Source organism: Taudactylus pleione, unplaced genomic scaffold (genome assembly GCF_031769625.1).
Source record: "Taudactylus pleione unplaced genomic scaffold, aTauple2 ptg000053l, whole genome shotgun sequence".
Taxonomy (NCBI): Eukaryota; Metazoa; Chordata; class Amphibia; order Anura; family Myobatrachidae; genus Taudactylus; species Taudactylus pleione.
Genome location: NW_028284455.1, coordinates 18,342,189 through 18,359,975, shown reverse-complemented (window position 1 = coordinate 18,359,975; position 17,787 = coordinate 18,342,189). Strand labels below are relative to the sequence as shown.

Here is a 17,787-nt window from a genome sequence, read left to right as displayed (position 1 = left end):
CCTGTTCCTTCTCTCTCTCGGGGCTCTCCCTGTTCCTTCTCTCTCTTTCTCTCTCTCTCTCTCTCTCTGGGCTCTCCCTGTTCCTTCTCTCTCTCTTTCTCTCTCTCTCTCTCGGGGCTCTCCCTGTTCCTTCTCTCTCTCTCTTTCTCTCTCTCTCTCGGCTCTCCCTGTTCCTTCTCTCTCTCTTTCTCTCTCTCTCTCAGGACTCTCCCTGTTCCTTCTCTCTGTCTTTCTCCCTATCCCTTCTCTCTCTTTCTCTCTATCCCTTCTCTCTCTCTCTCTGTGTCTCTCTCTCTCTGTCTCTCGTCTCTCTGGTCTCTCTCATTCTCCTATGTTGGATCCCATCTTTCCTTGTCTCTCTCCCCCAGCTCCCGGATTTCCTCCCATGTTTCTCCCGGCTCCCTCCTTTCCTCCTCTTTCCTGTCTTTCCTTTTCTTGTGTGTGATCTGCACCAGTGAAGTGCCAGCTTTACCCATGTGTACACACTTATAGATATCTCTCCAATCTGTCTGGTGGGAAGGAAAATCTGGTCCATTTTCCAGCATCTGGGAGCAAATTTCTATTGTTATTTGCTTCCATACATTCCCAGATTTTCCTTCCCACCAAATGGATTGGACAGATATATCTATAGGTGTGTACACAGCTTAACAGAACCAACACAATACCAAATGTTTGACTATGGCACATCTTTAAACCCCCACAGGATGTGCTCTGTTGTTTGTGTACTTGTATGTTCTAATATTAATTATATTTGTAGGAGTATAGACTAAGAAATGGGAGGGGTTAGGGATAGTAAGGGGAGGGGTCTATGCCAGGAGCATGATGATGATGCGAGGTGGGCCTGTGTGATCTTAGAATGCCAGGGCCTATTTTAAGTCCCAGTCCGGCCCTGCACACTACCCTAGTTACGGGCCTGTAGCCAATCCTCATTAAAAGTCTCTTAGCATTTGTCTAGGTATATTTAGTGTATTGCTAAAACATTTTTATATTTGTTAGAACGCCGGTCATCAACATGAGTCTTTACTCTTTACTTGACATTTGAATGGAAATGTCTGTAAATGTAGTCAAAAATGAAATTAGAACTTTATTATAAATCAGAATTCCCATAGAGCCCCCCAAATCCTAAAGTAGCAGCAATGAATTGCACAGATCAGCCTCAGGACCTCACGATTCTACTACTTGAGAGGTAAACTCAATTGCACAATAAGGGATCAATCTAATTATCCACAAAGCTGACACCCAAACTAGCACCCCTCGTGGCTCCTTCTTGTGCCGTCTCGCAAATTTTTGTACGATCCGCGAGTTAAGCGGTACCATAAGTGCAGCATACAGGAGCACATGCTCACACCAAGATGGGACTCACAGGTATAGTAATTGGATTGACCCCTAAAAATGTATAGAGCTGTCATTTTATCCTTTGTTTTCTCCCTACTGTGGGTATATTTTTACCAGGTGTATTATTTCGGGAAGGGAACTCCAACATTCTCTGTTACTGCTGCGTGTATATTTTACCTGAGCCGTAACTAGTTGTCTTGAAAAGTGCGGTATGGATAGAGTACTGTAGTAGTGCTTTTTATATAAATAAGCTTTGTTAGTTTGAAATATTAAATACTGTTGTTAATGATACTGGTTGGCTGTTTTTTTTTTTTTTTTTAATAGACTTACAGTCCGTATAGTGAAATAACTAATTATTAAACTGATCATTTTGTCTTTAGAGACATTAGTCGACTTCATATCTGCTCATCAAAGGAGCTTGTGATAAAACTTTTATCCTGATTTAAAATTATTTCTTATAATCACACTGTAACATTGTATTACTATAGGCTTTCAAAAGCTGGCCAGAGACCATACCAACTGGTTGAACGCAGGATTACCAGATCTGCGGCAGATTTGGCCGCACACAGGATGGCCGCATTTTGGCAAGTTTGGTCAAATTTGTTCATTTGGTGGTTGGGATGGATAGGTGGATCACGTGCTCATGCGTTCTGGTCGGCCGATGACACCACACAGATTCTGATCAGCTAGCCAAACAGATTTTCCAACTTGATTGAACAAAAACAATAATTTGTGGAAACGTATATATATATATCTCTCTAAGGACAAGTCATCTTTATTTTGATGATTAATAATACTAGGTGCATCATCGATATGGAGAAATGGGATGCACGAAGTTGGCTAACCTGAGTTTTGTTTTTTAAAGTGGTTTTAGATGACAGCAAGCGTTTGGCAAAAAGAAAACTCATAGAAGAAAATAGAGAAAAGAGACGCAAGGACGAGCTGCAGAAAACACTGGTACAGAAACCTGAGCCAACTTCAGAGGAGTGGGAGCTAATTCAGGTTGTCACCGAAGCTCATGTGACCACCAATGCACAGGGAAGTCACTGGAAACAGAAAAGAAAATTTCTGGTAAGCAAATTATCTTATCAAATTGTATTAGCCCAAATAATGCCACCACTTGTTTTCTGATCCTGTGTGGCAGTGATATTGGGGTAGGGAGGCCTACACTGCACCCATTTCTTCACTACTTACCTCTACAGAGCCCCGAGTTCACGGCAGCAATGCTACACAAATCACAGAGAAAATGGTGCATTTTCCCAGCATTTTGTGCATGTGCAGTAGGAAAATAACCAGGAAAATTGCTGCCGCTCCACTTCTCTGGAGACCTGCACAGGAGCAGAGACTCTGGCACAGCACTAGAGTCTATTAGTGCTCAGAGTCTACTGTGCTGCCGGGTAGAGAGGAGGGGGCCCCGGACGGAGACAGCACATGCGCCCCCTCCTCTCTTAATACACCCCTGGTAGGGAAGATGGCTAATTGAGAATTATTATCCTGCATCCTCTGAAACACTTAACTCTAGGTCTAAAGCTGGGTACACACCTGTCCGACCCGCCGACCTATCTAACAATTGGTAAGTGAATACACACTTACCAATCATTCGGTCAATGTGTCTGGTAGCAGAGTCATTTGAATATGCCTGCCCACTTGTGATGTCATATTCAATTTCTTCTGTGGACGACATATCGGGCAGTCAGCAGGTCGGCCATAGAGACAGCCAGATTAAACATTATGTCTGCTAGATATATCTTCATCGGCTGTGCTTCAGGGACAGTCAAATATTTCTGTGCACAACGTTGTTCACAGACATATCGGGAATACACACCCGCCAATGATAGTACGATATACCGTTCATCACCAAATCGAACGATATATCGTTCAAATGTGTACCTAGCATTACTACTGTGTGGCGATTTACTACACAACCTCCAAACATTTATCCCAAGAGGATTACTTATCTCTAGACCCTTATCTTTTCAAGGACAAATAGCTGACTGACTTGCATTAACGGTGGGTACACACCTGACCAATATATCTGCAGATCGACTGATCTGCAGATATATCTACAGACTGTGCAGAATACAGTATATGTTCTGCATACAGACTGCCCGATTTGTTGCAACTGACGTAACAACTGGGCCGGCATTTACATGCTCCCGCCCAATTGAGCTGTCAATCACGACGGCCTGTGCAGCAAGTGAACGGGCAGTCGGCTGACAGCCCATACACATAGCACGATGTACCAATATATATGCAGCACAGTCGACGTGATATGTCTGTGAATGATGTCATTCACAGACAAATTGCTGCTACACACTGCGTGACGCACACACAATATATCGGCCGTTCAATTGACCAGACCTGCGCATGCGCAGTAGATTCTGGCATAGCACTTAGAGTCTACTCTAGTACCCGGAGTCTACTGCGCTCAGTGCGCTTGCCCACTGCAGGATAGAGAGGAGGGGGTATGGACGGAGACTATACATGGGCCCCCTCCTCTCTTAATATGCCTCTGCTGCTGTCTGTAATGTGGGAAGGTAATACTTTACTATTTTACAGAGCTGCAGAGGAGAATCAGGTTATCAATGAATAAGCTATTTTTCCTTCATGGTTTGTATCTGAAACTTTCAAAGTATACTGGTTCTTTAAAACGGCACTGGCAGGGGTGTTGCCTGCACTCACCAGGCCCCATTGCAATATTTGGTGGCCTGGCCATGGCAACATGTACCTAATTTCCATTTAACATATGTCCTTCAATAACAAACACATACATTTATTAAGCTTGTTTGGATATTTTGGTGTTCGTGCAACATGCCCGGAGTCAATACATGAAGAAGGGGACATATATGTTAAAGCTATGTGCTTTTAAACTCAATACTTTTGAAAACATACAGAAATAAAAACTTAAACATAAATTATAAGAGCAGGAACAGAAATAGTTATGATTTTTTTTTTTATTTTATTTCTACTTATAAAACTATTTGAATCTGTACAAATATTTTTATAGTTTGATTTCAATTCAGTGACTTTTCTTTCAGGAAAGTCATATAAAGCATGTCTATGTTGTATTCTCTTTTACACCAGCCAGAAGATATTGGGCAGGCTCCTATAGTTAATGCACCAGAGGGTGGAAAAGTGGACTTAGAAGCCTTCAGCCAGTTTACAAAAATAATCACCCCTGCAATTACAAGAGTGGTGGATTTTGCCAAAAAATTACCTATGTTTTGTGAGGTAAGTGTATATGGAGTAGTCACCACTTGGTAGACAACAGTTAAACAATGTTGACAAAAATACTTGATGAGTGTGGAAGATAACACTGAAGAAGAATGACAGTAGATAGCACTTTATTAGTTGGAAAGTTCACACTGAATTATGGTCGTCATATAAAACACTTGAGTAGAGAAGACAACACTGGATGAATGGGGTAGAGGTACATACTATAGCACTGAGCACTTGTGGTGGGAGAACCTGCTGAGGCACTGCACCCCACCCTATCACTGATGGTACAAAAGTGCACGTGACACCACAGAGTATCATCAAGTGTGGTCAGTGTGTAAGGGGCTCTCCTTCTGGTTTGGAAGTGCTAGGCTATTCTCCAAACTTCTTGGGCAACATATTAAACAGATGAGAGGTAGGGAGGGTGGCGACAAAAGGGTGTTACAATATATATCATATATATGTAGTTAAAAAAATATTTATTTCATAATATGTTCAAATACATTTCAGGATGGTATGCAAAATGTTTCTGTTTAATTATTTAACTATTTTGCAGTGTTGGTTTAAGATAGATAGATAGATATATATATATATATATATATATATATATATATATAATAGTCTAGCCTCTTCAAGAAAGAAGAAAAAACACTTTCCAGATTTTCAGCAAGATTATTCAGTATTTAATGATTAAACCAACATCATTTGCCAACGTTTCGGTCCAATATGGACCTTTGTCAAGGCACAATAGCTTCTAAACATCAATGGTTCACTCAGTGTTGGTCTGTCAGAGAATGTCCTGGTGTTCTGACAGACCAACACTGAGTGAACCATTGATGTTTAGAAGCTAATGTGCCTTGACAAAGGTCCATATTGGACCGAAACGTTGGCAAATGATGTTGGTTTAATCATTAAATACTGAATAATCTTGCTGAAAAGTGTTTTTTCTTCTTTCTTGAAGAGGCTAGACTATTATCTATGGGAACCTCTATGTGAATTTCCCTAAAAACACCCCAGTATTTTGAACATTACAAATTGAGAGTGCATATATATACAGATATACTCCCCATTATACTCCTCACCTGATTTTTGTCACACCTTCTGTTATTTAATCCCCCTATTACTCCCTTTATTATCTCCTTTATCATTACCCACCCATGTTATTCATGGTATCTCCCTTATTAATTTCTCCATCACTGTTATTCATCCCCCATCCCAATAATGCTTCACCTCTGTTATTCATCCCCCATCCCAATAATGCTTCACCTGTTATTCATCCCCTATACCAATAATTCTTCACCACTGTTATTCACCCCCCATCCCAATAATGCTTCACCTCTGTTATTCATCCCCCATCCCAATAATGCTTCACCTGTTATTCATCCACCATCCCAATAATGCTTCAGCTCTGTTATTCATCCCCATCCCAATAATGCTTCACCTGTTATTCATCCCCCATCCCAATAATGCTTCATCTCTGTTATTCATCCCCTATCCCAATAATTTGTCACCTCTGTTATTCATCCCCCATCTGAATAATGCTTCACCTTTGTTATTTATCCCCCATCCCAATAATGCTTCACCTTTGTTTTTCATCACCCATCCCAATAATGCTTCACCTCTGTTATTCATCCCCATCCCAATAATGCTTCACCTCTGTTATTCATCCCCCATCCCAATAATGCTTCACCTCTATTATTCATCCCCCATCCCAATAATGCTTCACCTCTGTTATTCATCCCCCATCCCAATAATGCTTCACCTGTTATTCATCCCCCATCCCAATAATGCATCACCTCTGTTATTCATCCCCCATCCCAATAATACTTCACCTGTTATTCAACCCCATCCCAAAAATGCTTCACTTCTGTTATTCATCCCCTATCCCAATAATTCTTCACCTCTGTTATTCATCCCCCATCCCAGTAATCCTTCACATCTGTTATTCATCCCCCATCCCAATAATGATTCACCTCTGTTATTCATCCCCCATCCCAATAATTCTCCACCTCTGTTATTCATCCCCCATCCCAATAATGCTTCACCTATTATTCATCCCCCATCCCAATAATGCTTCACCTCTGTTATTCACCCCCCATCCAAACAATGCTTCACCTCTGTTATTCATCCCCCATCCCAATAATGCTTCACAACTGTTATTCATCCCCCATCCCAATAATGCATCACCTCTGTTATTCATCCCCCATCCCAATAATTCTTCACCACTGTTATTCATCCCCCATCCCAATAATGCTTCACCTGTTATTCATCCCCTATACCAATAATTCTTCACCACTGTTATTCATCCCCCATCCCAATAATGCTTCACATCTGTTATTCATCCCCCATCCCAATAATGCTTCACCTCTGTTATTCATCCCCATCCCAATAATGCTTCACCTCTGTTATTCATCCCCCATCCCAATAATGCTTCAACTCTGTTATTCATCCCCCATCCCAATAATGCTTCACCTGTTATTCATCCCCCATCCCAATAATGCTTCACCCCTGTTATACATCCCCCATCCCAATAATTATTCACCTCTGTTATTCATCCCCCATCCCAATAATTCTCCACCTCTGTTATTCATCCCCCATCCCAATAATGCTACACTTCTGTTATTCATCCCCTATCCCAATAATTCTTCACCTCTGTTATTCATCCCCATCCCAATAATGCTTCACATCTGTTATTCTTTCCCCTTCCCAATAATGCTTCACCTTTGTTATTCATCCCCATCCCAATAATTCTCCACCTCTGTTATTCATCCCCATCCCAATAATGCTTCACTTCTGTTATTCATCCCCCAACCCCATAATGCTTAACCACTGTTATTCATCCCCCATCCCAATAATGCTTCACCTCTGTTATTCATCCCCATCCCAATAATGCTTCACCTCTTATTCATCCCCTACACCAATAATCCTTCACCTCTGTTATTCATCCCCATCCCAATAATGCTTCACCTCTGTTATTCATTCCCCATCCCAATAATGCTTCACCTCTGTTATTCATCCCCATCCCAATAATGCTTCTCCTCTGTTATTCATCCCCATCCCAATAATGCTTCACCTCTGTTATTCATCCCCCATCCCAATAATGATTCACCTCTGTTATTCATCCCCCATCTCAATAATGATTCACCTCTGTTATTCATCCCCCATCCCAATAATGCTTCACCTCTGTAATTCATCCCCATCCCAATAATGCTTCACCTCTGTTATTCATCCCCCATCCCAATAATGATTCACCTCTGTTATTCATCCCCCATCCCAATAATGCTTCACCTCTGTTATTCATCCCCCATTCCAATAATGCTTCACCTCTGTCATTCATCCCCATCCCAATAATGCTTCACCTCTGTCATTCATCCCCCATCCCAATAATTCTTCACCTCTGTCATTCATGCCCCATCCCAATAATGCTTCATCTCTGTCATTCATCCCCATCCCAATAATGCTTCACCTCTGTTATTCATCCCCCATCCCAATAATGCTTCACCACTGTTATTCATCCCCCATCCCAATAATGATTCACCTCTGTTATTCATCCCCCATCCCAGTAATGCTTCACCTCTGTTATTCATCCCCCCTCCCAATAATGCTTCACCTCTGTTATTCATCCCCCATCCCAATAATGCTTCACCTCTGTTATTCATCCCCCATCCCAATAATGCTTCATCTCTGTTATTCGTCCCCCAGCCCAATAATGCTTCACCTCTGTTATTCATCCCCCATCCCAATAAAGCTACACCTCTGTTATTCATCCGCCATCACAAAAATGCTTCACCTGTGTTATTCATCCCCATCCCAATAATGCTTCACCTCTGTTATTCATGCCCATCCCAATAATGCTTCACCTCTGTTATTCATCCCCCATCCCAATAATGATTCACCTCTTTCATTCATCCCCATCCCAATAATGCTTCACCTCTGTTATTCATCCCCATCCCAATAATGCTTCACCACTGTTATTCATCCCCCATCCCAATAATGTTTAACCTCTGTTATTCATCCCCCATCCCAATAATGATTCACCTCTGTCATTCATCCCCATCCCAATAATGCTTCACCTCTGTTATTCATCCCCCATCCCAATAATGATTCACCTCTGTCATTCATCCCCCATCCCAATAATGCTTCACCTCTGTTATTGATCCCCCATCCCAATAATGCTTCACCTCTGTCATTCATCCCCCATCCCAATAATGCTTCACCTCTATCATTAATCCCCCATCCCAGTAATGCTTCACCTCTGTTATTCATCCCCCATCCCAATAATGCTTCACCTCTGTTATTCATTCCCCATCCCAATAATGCTTCACCTCTGTTATTCATCCCCCATCCAAATAATGATTCACCTCTGTCATTCATCCCCCATCCCAATAATGCTTCACCTCTGTTATTCATCCCCCATATCAATAATGATTCACCTCTGTCATTCATCCCCATCCCAATAATGCTTCACCTCTGTTATTCATCCCCCATCCCAATAATGCTTCACCTCTGTTATTCATCCCCCATTCCAATAATGCTTCACCTCTGTCATTCATCCCCATCCCAATAATGCTTCACCTCTGTCATTCATCCCCATCCCAATAATGCTTCACCTCTGTCATTCATGCCCCATCCCAATAATGGTTCATCTCTGTTATTCATCCCCCATCCCAATAATGCTTCACCTCTGTTATTCATCCCCCATCCCAATAATGAATCACCTCTGTCATTCATCCCCCATCCCAATAATGCTTCACCTCTGTTATTCATCCCCCATATCAATAATGATTCACCTCTGTCATTCATCCCCATCCCAATAATGCTTCACCTCTGTTATTCATCCCCCATCCCAATAATGCTTCACCTCTGTTATTCATCCCCCATTCCAATAATGCTTCACCTCTGTCATTCATCCCCCATCCCAATAATGCTTCACCTCTGTCATTCATCCCCCATCCCAATAATTCTTCACCTCTGTCATTCATGCCCCATCCCAATAATGCTTCACCTCTGTCATTCATCCCCCATCCCAATAATGCTTCACCTCTGTTATTCATCCCCCATCCCAATAATGCTTCACCACGGTTATTCATCCCCCATCCCAATAATGATTCACCTCTGTTATTCATCCCCCATCCCAATAATGCTTCACCTCTGTTATTCATCTCCCATCCCAATAATGATTCACCTCTGTCATTCATCCCCATCCCAATAATGCTTCACCTCTGTTATTCATCCCCCATCCCAATAATGCTTCACCTCTGTTATTCATCCCCCATCCCAATAATGCTTCACCTCTGTCATTCATCCCCCATCCCAATAATGCTTCACCTCTGTCATTAATCCCCCATCCCATTAATGCTTCACCTGTCATTCATCCCCATCCCAATAATGCTTCACCTCTGTTATTCATCCCCCATCCCAATAATGCTTCACCTCTGTTATTCATCCCCCATCCCAATAATGCTTCACCTCTGTCATTCATCCCCCATCCCAATAATGCTTCACCTCTGTCATTAATCCCCCATCCCAATAATGCTTCACCTCTGTTATTCATCCCCCATCCCATTAATGCTTCACCTGTCAGTCATCCCCCATCCCAATAATGCTACACCTCTGTCATTCATCCCCCATCCCAATAATGCTTCACCTCTGTTATTCATCCCCCATCCCAATAATGCTTGACCTCTGTTATTCATCTCCCATCCCAATAATGATTCACCTCTGTCATTCATCCCCATCCCAATAATGCTTCACCTCTGTCATTCATCCCCCATCCCAATAATGCTTCACCTCTGTTATTCATCCCCCATCCCAATAATGCTTCACCTCTGTCATTCATCCCCCATCCCAATAATGCTTCACCTCTGTCATTAATCCCCCATCCCAATAATGCTTCACCTCTGTTTTTCATCCCCCATCCCATTAATGCTTCACCTGTTATTCATCCCCCATCCCAATAATGCTTCACCTCTGTTATTCATCCCCCATCCCAATAATGCTTCACCTCTGTTATTCATCCCCCATCCCAATAATGATTCAACTCTGTCATTCATCCCCCATCCCTATAATGCTTCACCTCTGTTATTCATCCCCCATATCAATAATTATTCACCTCTGTCATTCATCCCCCATCCCAATAATGCTACACCTCTGTTATTCATCCCCCATCCCAATAATGCTTCACCTCTGTTATTCATCCCCCATTCCAATAATGCTTCACCTCTGTTATTCATCCCCTATCCCAATAATGCTTCACCTCTGTCATTCATCCCCATCCCAATAATTCTTCACCTCTGTCATTCATCCCCCATCCCAATAATGCTACACCTCTGTCATTCATCCCCCATCCCAATAATGCTTCACCTCTGTTATTCATCCCCCATCCCAGTAATGCTTCACCACTGTTATTCATCCCCCATCCCAATAATGATTCACCTCTGTTATTCATCCCCCATTTCAACAATTCTTCACCACTGTTATTTATCCCCCATTCCAATAATGCTTCACCTTTGTTTTTCATCACCCATCCCAATAATGCTTCACCTGTTATTCATCCCCATCCCAATAATGCTTCTCTTCTGTTATTCATCCCCTATCCCAATAATTCTTCACCTCTGTTATTCATCCCACATCCCAGTAATGCTTCACATCTGTTATTCATCCCCCATCCCAATAATGCTTCACCTCTGTTATTCATCCCCCATTCCAATAATGCTTCACCTCTGTCATTCATCCCCTATCCCAATAATGCTTCACCTCTGTCATTCATCCCCCATCCCAATAATTCTTCACCTCTGTCATTCATCCCCCATCCCAATAATGCTACACCTCTGTCATTCATCCCCCATCCCAATAATGCTTCACCTCTGTTATTCATCCCCCATCCCAATAATGCTTCACCACTGTTATTCATCCCCTATCCCAATAATTCTTCACCTCTGTTATTCATCCCACATCCCAGTAATGCTTCACATCTGTTATTCATCCCCCATCCCAATAAAGTTCACCTCTGTTATTCATACCCATCCCAATAATTCTCCACCTCTGTTATTCATCCCCCATCCCAATAATGCTTCACCTCTGTTATTCATCCCCCATTCCAATAATGCTTCACCTCTGTCATTCATCCCCCATCCCAATAATGCTTCACCTCTGTCATTCATCCCCCATCCCAATAATTCTTCACCTCTGTCATTCATGCCCCATCCCAATAATGCTTCACCACTGTCATTCATCCCCCATCCCAATAATGCTTCACCTCTGTTATTCATCCCCCATCCCAATAATGCTTCACCACGGTTATTCATCCCCCATCCCAATAATGATTCACCTCTGTTATTCATCCCCCATCCCAATAATGCTTGACCTCTGTTATTCATCTCCCATCCCAATAATGATTCACCTCTGTCATTCATCCCCATCCCAATAATGCTTCACCTCTGTTATTCATCCCCCATCCCAACAATTCTTCACCACTGTTATTTATCCCCCATTCCAATAATGCTTCACCTTTGTTTTTCATCACCCATCCCAATAATGCTTCACCTGTTATTCATCCCCATCCCAATAATGCTTCACTTCTGTTATTCATCCGCTATCCCAATAATTCTACACCTCTGTTATTCATCCCACATCCCAGTAATGCTTCACATCTGTTATTCATCCCCATCCCAATAAAGTTCACCTCTGTTATTCATACCCATCCCAATAATTCTCCACCTCTGTTATTCATCCCCCATCCCAATAATGCTTCATCTCTGTTATTCATCCCCCATTCCAATAATGCTTCACCTCTGTCATTCATCCCCCATCCCAATAATGCTTCACCTCTGTCATTCATCCCCCATCCCAATAATTCTTCACCTCTGTCATTCATGCCCCATCCCAATAATGCTTCACCTCTGTCATTCATCCCCCATCCCAATAATGCTTCACCTCTGTTATTCATCCCCCATCCCAGTAATGCTTCACCACGGTTATTCATCCCCCATCCCAATAATGATTCACCTCTGTTATTCATCCCCCATCCCAATAATGCTTGACCTCTGTTATTCATCTCCCATCCCAATAATGATTCACCTCTTTCATTCATCCCCATCCCAATAATGCTTCACCTCTGTTATTCATCCCCCATCCCAATAATGCTTCACCTCTGTTATTCATCCCCCATCCCAATAATGCTTTACCTCTGTCATTCATCCCCCATCCCAATAATGCTTCACCTCTGTCATTAATCCCCCATCCCAATAATGCTTCACCTCTGTTATTCATCCCCCATCCCATTAATGCTTCACCTGTTATTCATCCCCCATCCCAATAATGCTTCACCTCTGTTATTCATCCCCCATCCCAATAATGATTCAACTCTGTCATTCATCCCCCATCCCTATAATGCTTCACGTCTGTTATTCATCCCCCATATCAATAATGATTCACCTCTGTCATTCATCCCCCATCCCAATAATGCTTCACCTCTGTTATTCATCCCCCATCCCAATAATGCTTCACCTCTGTTATTCATCCCCCATTCCAATAATGCTTCACCTCTGTCATTCATCCCCTATCCCAATAATGCTTCACCTCTGTCATTCATCCCCCATCCCAATAATTCTTCACCTCTGTCATTCATCCCCCATCCCAATAATGCTACACCTTTGTCATTCATCCCCCATCCCAATAATGCTTCACCTCTGTTATTCATCCCCCATCCCAATAATGCTTCACCACTGTTATTCATCCCCCATCCCAATAATAATTCACCTCTGTTATTCATCCCCCATCCCAACAATTCTTCACCACTGTTATTTATCCCCCATTCCAATAATGCTTCACCTTTGTTTTTCATCACCCATCCCAATAATGCTTCACCTGTTATTCATACCCATCCCAATAATGCTTCACTTCTGTTATTCATCCCCTATCCCAATAATTCTTCACCTCTGTTATTCATCCCACATCCCAGTAATGCTTCACATATATTATTCATCCCCCATCCCAATAAAGTTCACCTCTGTTATTCATACCCATCCCAATAATTCTCCACCTCTGTTATTCATCCCCCATCCCAATAATGCTTCACCTATTATCCATCCTCCATCCCAATAATGCTTCACCTCTGTTATTCATCCCCCATCCCAATAATGCTTCACCTCTTTTATTCATCCCCATCCCAATAATTCTTCACCACTGTTATTCATCGCCCATCCCAATAATGCTTCACCTGTTATTCATCCCCTATCCCAAAAATTCTTCACCACTGTTATTCATCCCCATCCCAATAATGCTTCACCTCTGTTATTCATTCCCCATCCCAATAATGCTTCACCTCTGTTATTCATCCCCATCCCAATAATGCTTCACCTCTGTTATTCATCCCCATCCCAATAATGCTTCACCTCTGTTATTCATCCCCCATCTCAATAATGCTTCACCTCTGTTAATCATCCCCCATCCCAATAATGCTTCACCTCTGTAATTCATCCCCATCCCAATAATGCTTCACCTCTGTTATTCATCCCCCATCCCAATAATGATTCACCTCTGTTATTCATCCCACATCCCAATAATGATTCACCGCTGTTATTCATCCCCCATCCCAATAATGCTTCACCTCTGTTATTCATCCCCCATCCCAATAATGCTTCACCTCTGTTATTCATCCTCCATCCCAATAATGCTTCACCTCTGTTATTCATCCCCATCCCAATAATGCTTCACCTCTGTTATTCATGCCCATCCCAATAATGCTTCACCTCTGTTATTCATCCCCCATCCCAATAATGATTCACCTCTTTCATTCATCCCCATCCCAATAATTCTTCACATTTGTTATTCTTCCTCCATCCCAATAATGTTTCACCTCTGTTACTCATCCCCTATCCCAATAATTCTCCACCTCTATTATTCATCCCCCATCCCAATAATGCTTCACCTGTTATTCATCACCCATCCCAATAATGCTTCACCTCTGTTATTCATCCCCCATCCCAATAATGCTTCACCTTTATTTTTCATCCCCCATCCCAATAATGTTTCACCTCTGTTATTCATCCCCCATCCCAATAATGCTTCACCTCTGTTATTCATCCCTCAGCTAAATAATGATTCACCTCTGTTATTCATCCCCCATCCCAGTAATGCTTCACATCTGTTATTCATCCCCCATCCCAATAATGCTTCACCTCTGTTATTCATCCCCCATCCCAATAATGCTTCACCTCTGTAATTCATCCCCATCCCAATAATGCTTCACCTCTGTTATTCATCCCCCATCCCAATAATGATTCACCTCTGTTATTCATCCCCCATCCCAATAATGCTTCACCTCTGTTATTCATCCCCCATTCCAATAATGCTTCACCTCTGTCATTCATCCCCATCCCAATAATGCTTCACCTCTGTCATTCATCCCCCATCCCAATAATTCTTCACCTCTGTCATTCATGCCCCATCCCAATAATGCTTCATCTCTGTCATTCATCCCCATCCCAATAATGCTTCACCTCTGTTATTCATCTCCCATCCCAATAATGCTTCACCACTGTTATTCATCCCCCATCCCAATAATGATTCACCTCTGTTATTCATCCCCCATCCCAGTAATGCTTCACCTCTGTTATTCATCCCCCCTCCCAATAATGCTTCACCTCTGTTATTCATCCCCCATCCCAATAATGCTTCACCTCTGTTATTCATCCCCCATCCCAATAATGCTTCATCTCTGTTATTCGTCCCCCAGCCCAATAATGATTCACCTCTGTTATTCATCCCCCATCCCAATAAAGCTACACCTCTGTTATTCATCCGCCATCACAAAAATGCTTCACCTGTGTTATTCATCCCCATCCCAATAATTCTTCACCTCTGTTATTCATGCCCATCCCAATAATGCTTCACCTCTGTTATTCATCCCCCATCCCAATAATGATTCACCTCTTTCATTCATCCCCATCCCAATAATGCTTCACCTCTGTTATTCATCCCCATCCCAATAATGCTTCACCACTGTTATTCATCCCCCATCCCAATAATGTTTCACCACTGTTATTCATCCCCCATCCCAATAATGATTCACCTCTGTCATTCATCCCCCATCCCAATAATGCTTCACCTCTGTCATTAATCCCCCATCCCAATAATGCTTCACCTCTGTTTTTCATCCCCCATCCCATTAATGCTTCACCTGTTATTCATCCCCCATCCCAATAATGCTTCACCTCTGTTATTCATCCCCCATCCCAATAATGCTTCACCTCTGTTATTCATCCCCCATCCCAATAATGATTCAACTCTGTCATTCATCCCCCATCCCTATAATGCTTCACCTCTGTTATTCATCCCCCATATCAATAATTATTCACCTCTGTCATTCATCCCCCATCCCAATAATGCTTCACCTCTGTTATTCATCCCCCATCCCAATAATGCTTCACCTCTGTTATTCATCCCCCATTCCAATAATGCTTCACCTCTGTTATTCATCCCCTATCCCAATAATGCTTCACCTCTGTCATTCATCCCCATCCCAATAATTCTTCACCTCTGTCATTCATCCCCCATCCCAATAATGCTACACCTCTGTCATTCATCCCCCATCCCAATAATGCTTCACCTCTGTTATTCATCCCCCATCCCAGTAATGCTTCACCACTGTTATTCATCCCCCATCCCAATAATGATTCACCTCTGTTATTCATCCCCCATTTCAACAATTCTTCACCACTGTTATTTATCCCCCATTCCAATAATGCTTCACCTTTGTTTTTCATCACCCATCCCAATAATGCTTCACCTGTTATTCATCCCCATCCCAATAATGCTTCACTTCTGTTATTCATCCCCTATCCCAATAATTCTTCACCTCTGTTATTCATCCCACATCCCAGTAATGCTTCACATCTGTTATTCATCCCCCATCCCAATAATGCTTCACCTCTGTTATTCATCCCCCATTCCAATAATGCTTCACCTCTGTCATTCATCCCCTATCCCAATAATGCTTCACCTCTGTCCTTCATCCCCCATCCCAATAATTCTTCACCTCTGTCATTCATCCCCCATCCCAATAATGCTACACCTCTGTCATTCATCCCCCATCCCAATAATGCTTCACCTCTGTTATTCATCCCCCATCCCAATAATGCTTCACCACTGTTATTCATCCCCCATCCCAATAATGATTCACCTCTGTTATTCATCCCCCATCCCAACAATTCTTCACCACTGTTATTTATCCCCCATTCCAATAATGCTTCACCTTTGTTTTTCATCACCCATCCCAATAATGCTTCACCTGTTATTCATCCCCATCCCAATAATGCTTCACTTCTGTTATTCATCCCCTATCCCAATAATTCTTCACCTCTGTTATTCATCCCACATCCCAGTAATGCTTCACATCTGTTATTCATCCCCCATCCCAATAAAGTTCACCTCTGTTATTCATACCCATCCCAATAATTCTCCACCTCTGTTATTCATCCCCCATCCCAATAATGCTTCACCTCTGTTATTCATCCCCCATTCCAATAATGCTTCACCTCTGTCATTCATCCCCCATCCCAATAATGCTTCACCTCTGTCATTCATCCCCCATCCCAATAATTCTTCACCTCTGTCATTCATGCCCCATCCCAATAATGCTTCACCTCTGTCATTCATCCCCCATCCCAATAATGCTTCACCTCTGTTATTCATCCCCCATCCCAATAATGCTTCACCACGGTTATTCATCCCCCATCCCAATAATGATTCACCTCTGTTATTCATCCCCCATCCCAATAATGCTTGACCTCTGTTATTCATCTCCCATCCCAATAATGATTCACCTCTGTCATTCATCCCCATCCCAATAATGCTTCACCTCTGTTATTCATCCCCCATCCCAACAATTCTTCACCACTGTTATTTATCCCCCATTCCAATAATGCTTCACCTTTGTTTTTCATCACCCATCCCAATAATGCTTCACCTGTTATTCATCCCCATCCCAATAATGCTTCACTTCTGTTATTCATCCGCTATCCCAATAATTCTACACCTCTGTTATTCATCCCACATCCCAGTAATGCTTCACATCTGTTATTCATCCCCCATCCCAATAAAGTTCACCTCTGTTATTCATACCCATCCCAATAATTCTCCACCTCTGTTATTCATCCCCCATCCCAATAATGCTTCATCTCTGTTATTCATCCCCCATTCCAATAATGCTTCACCTCTGTCATTCATCCCCCA

The 17,787-nt window shown here is 42.4% G+C and overlaps 1 protein-coding gene across 1 annotated transcript in view; it reads left to right on the top strand.

Moving 5' to 3' along the window:
- THRB (thyroid hormone receptor beta) overlaps positions 1-17,787 on the top strand; it is a 121,341-nt gene that overhangs the window by 25,127 nt on the left and 78,427 nt on the right. The window contains exons 4-5 of the mRNA XM_088463505.1: positions 2,201-2,406; positions 4,420-4,566. Coding sequence (XP_088319631.1) covers positions 2,201-2,406; positions 4,420-4,566 — 353 coding nt within the window. The remainder of the gene's footprint in view (positions 1-2,200; positions 2,407-4,419; positions 4,567-17,787) is intronic.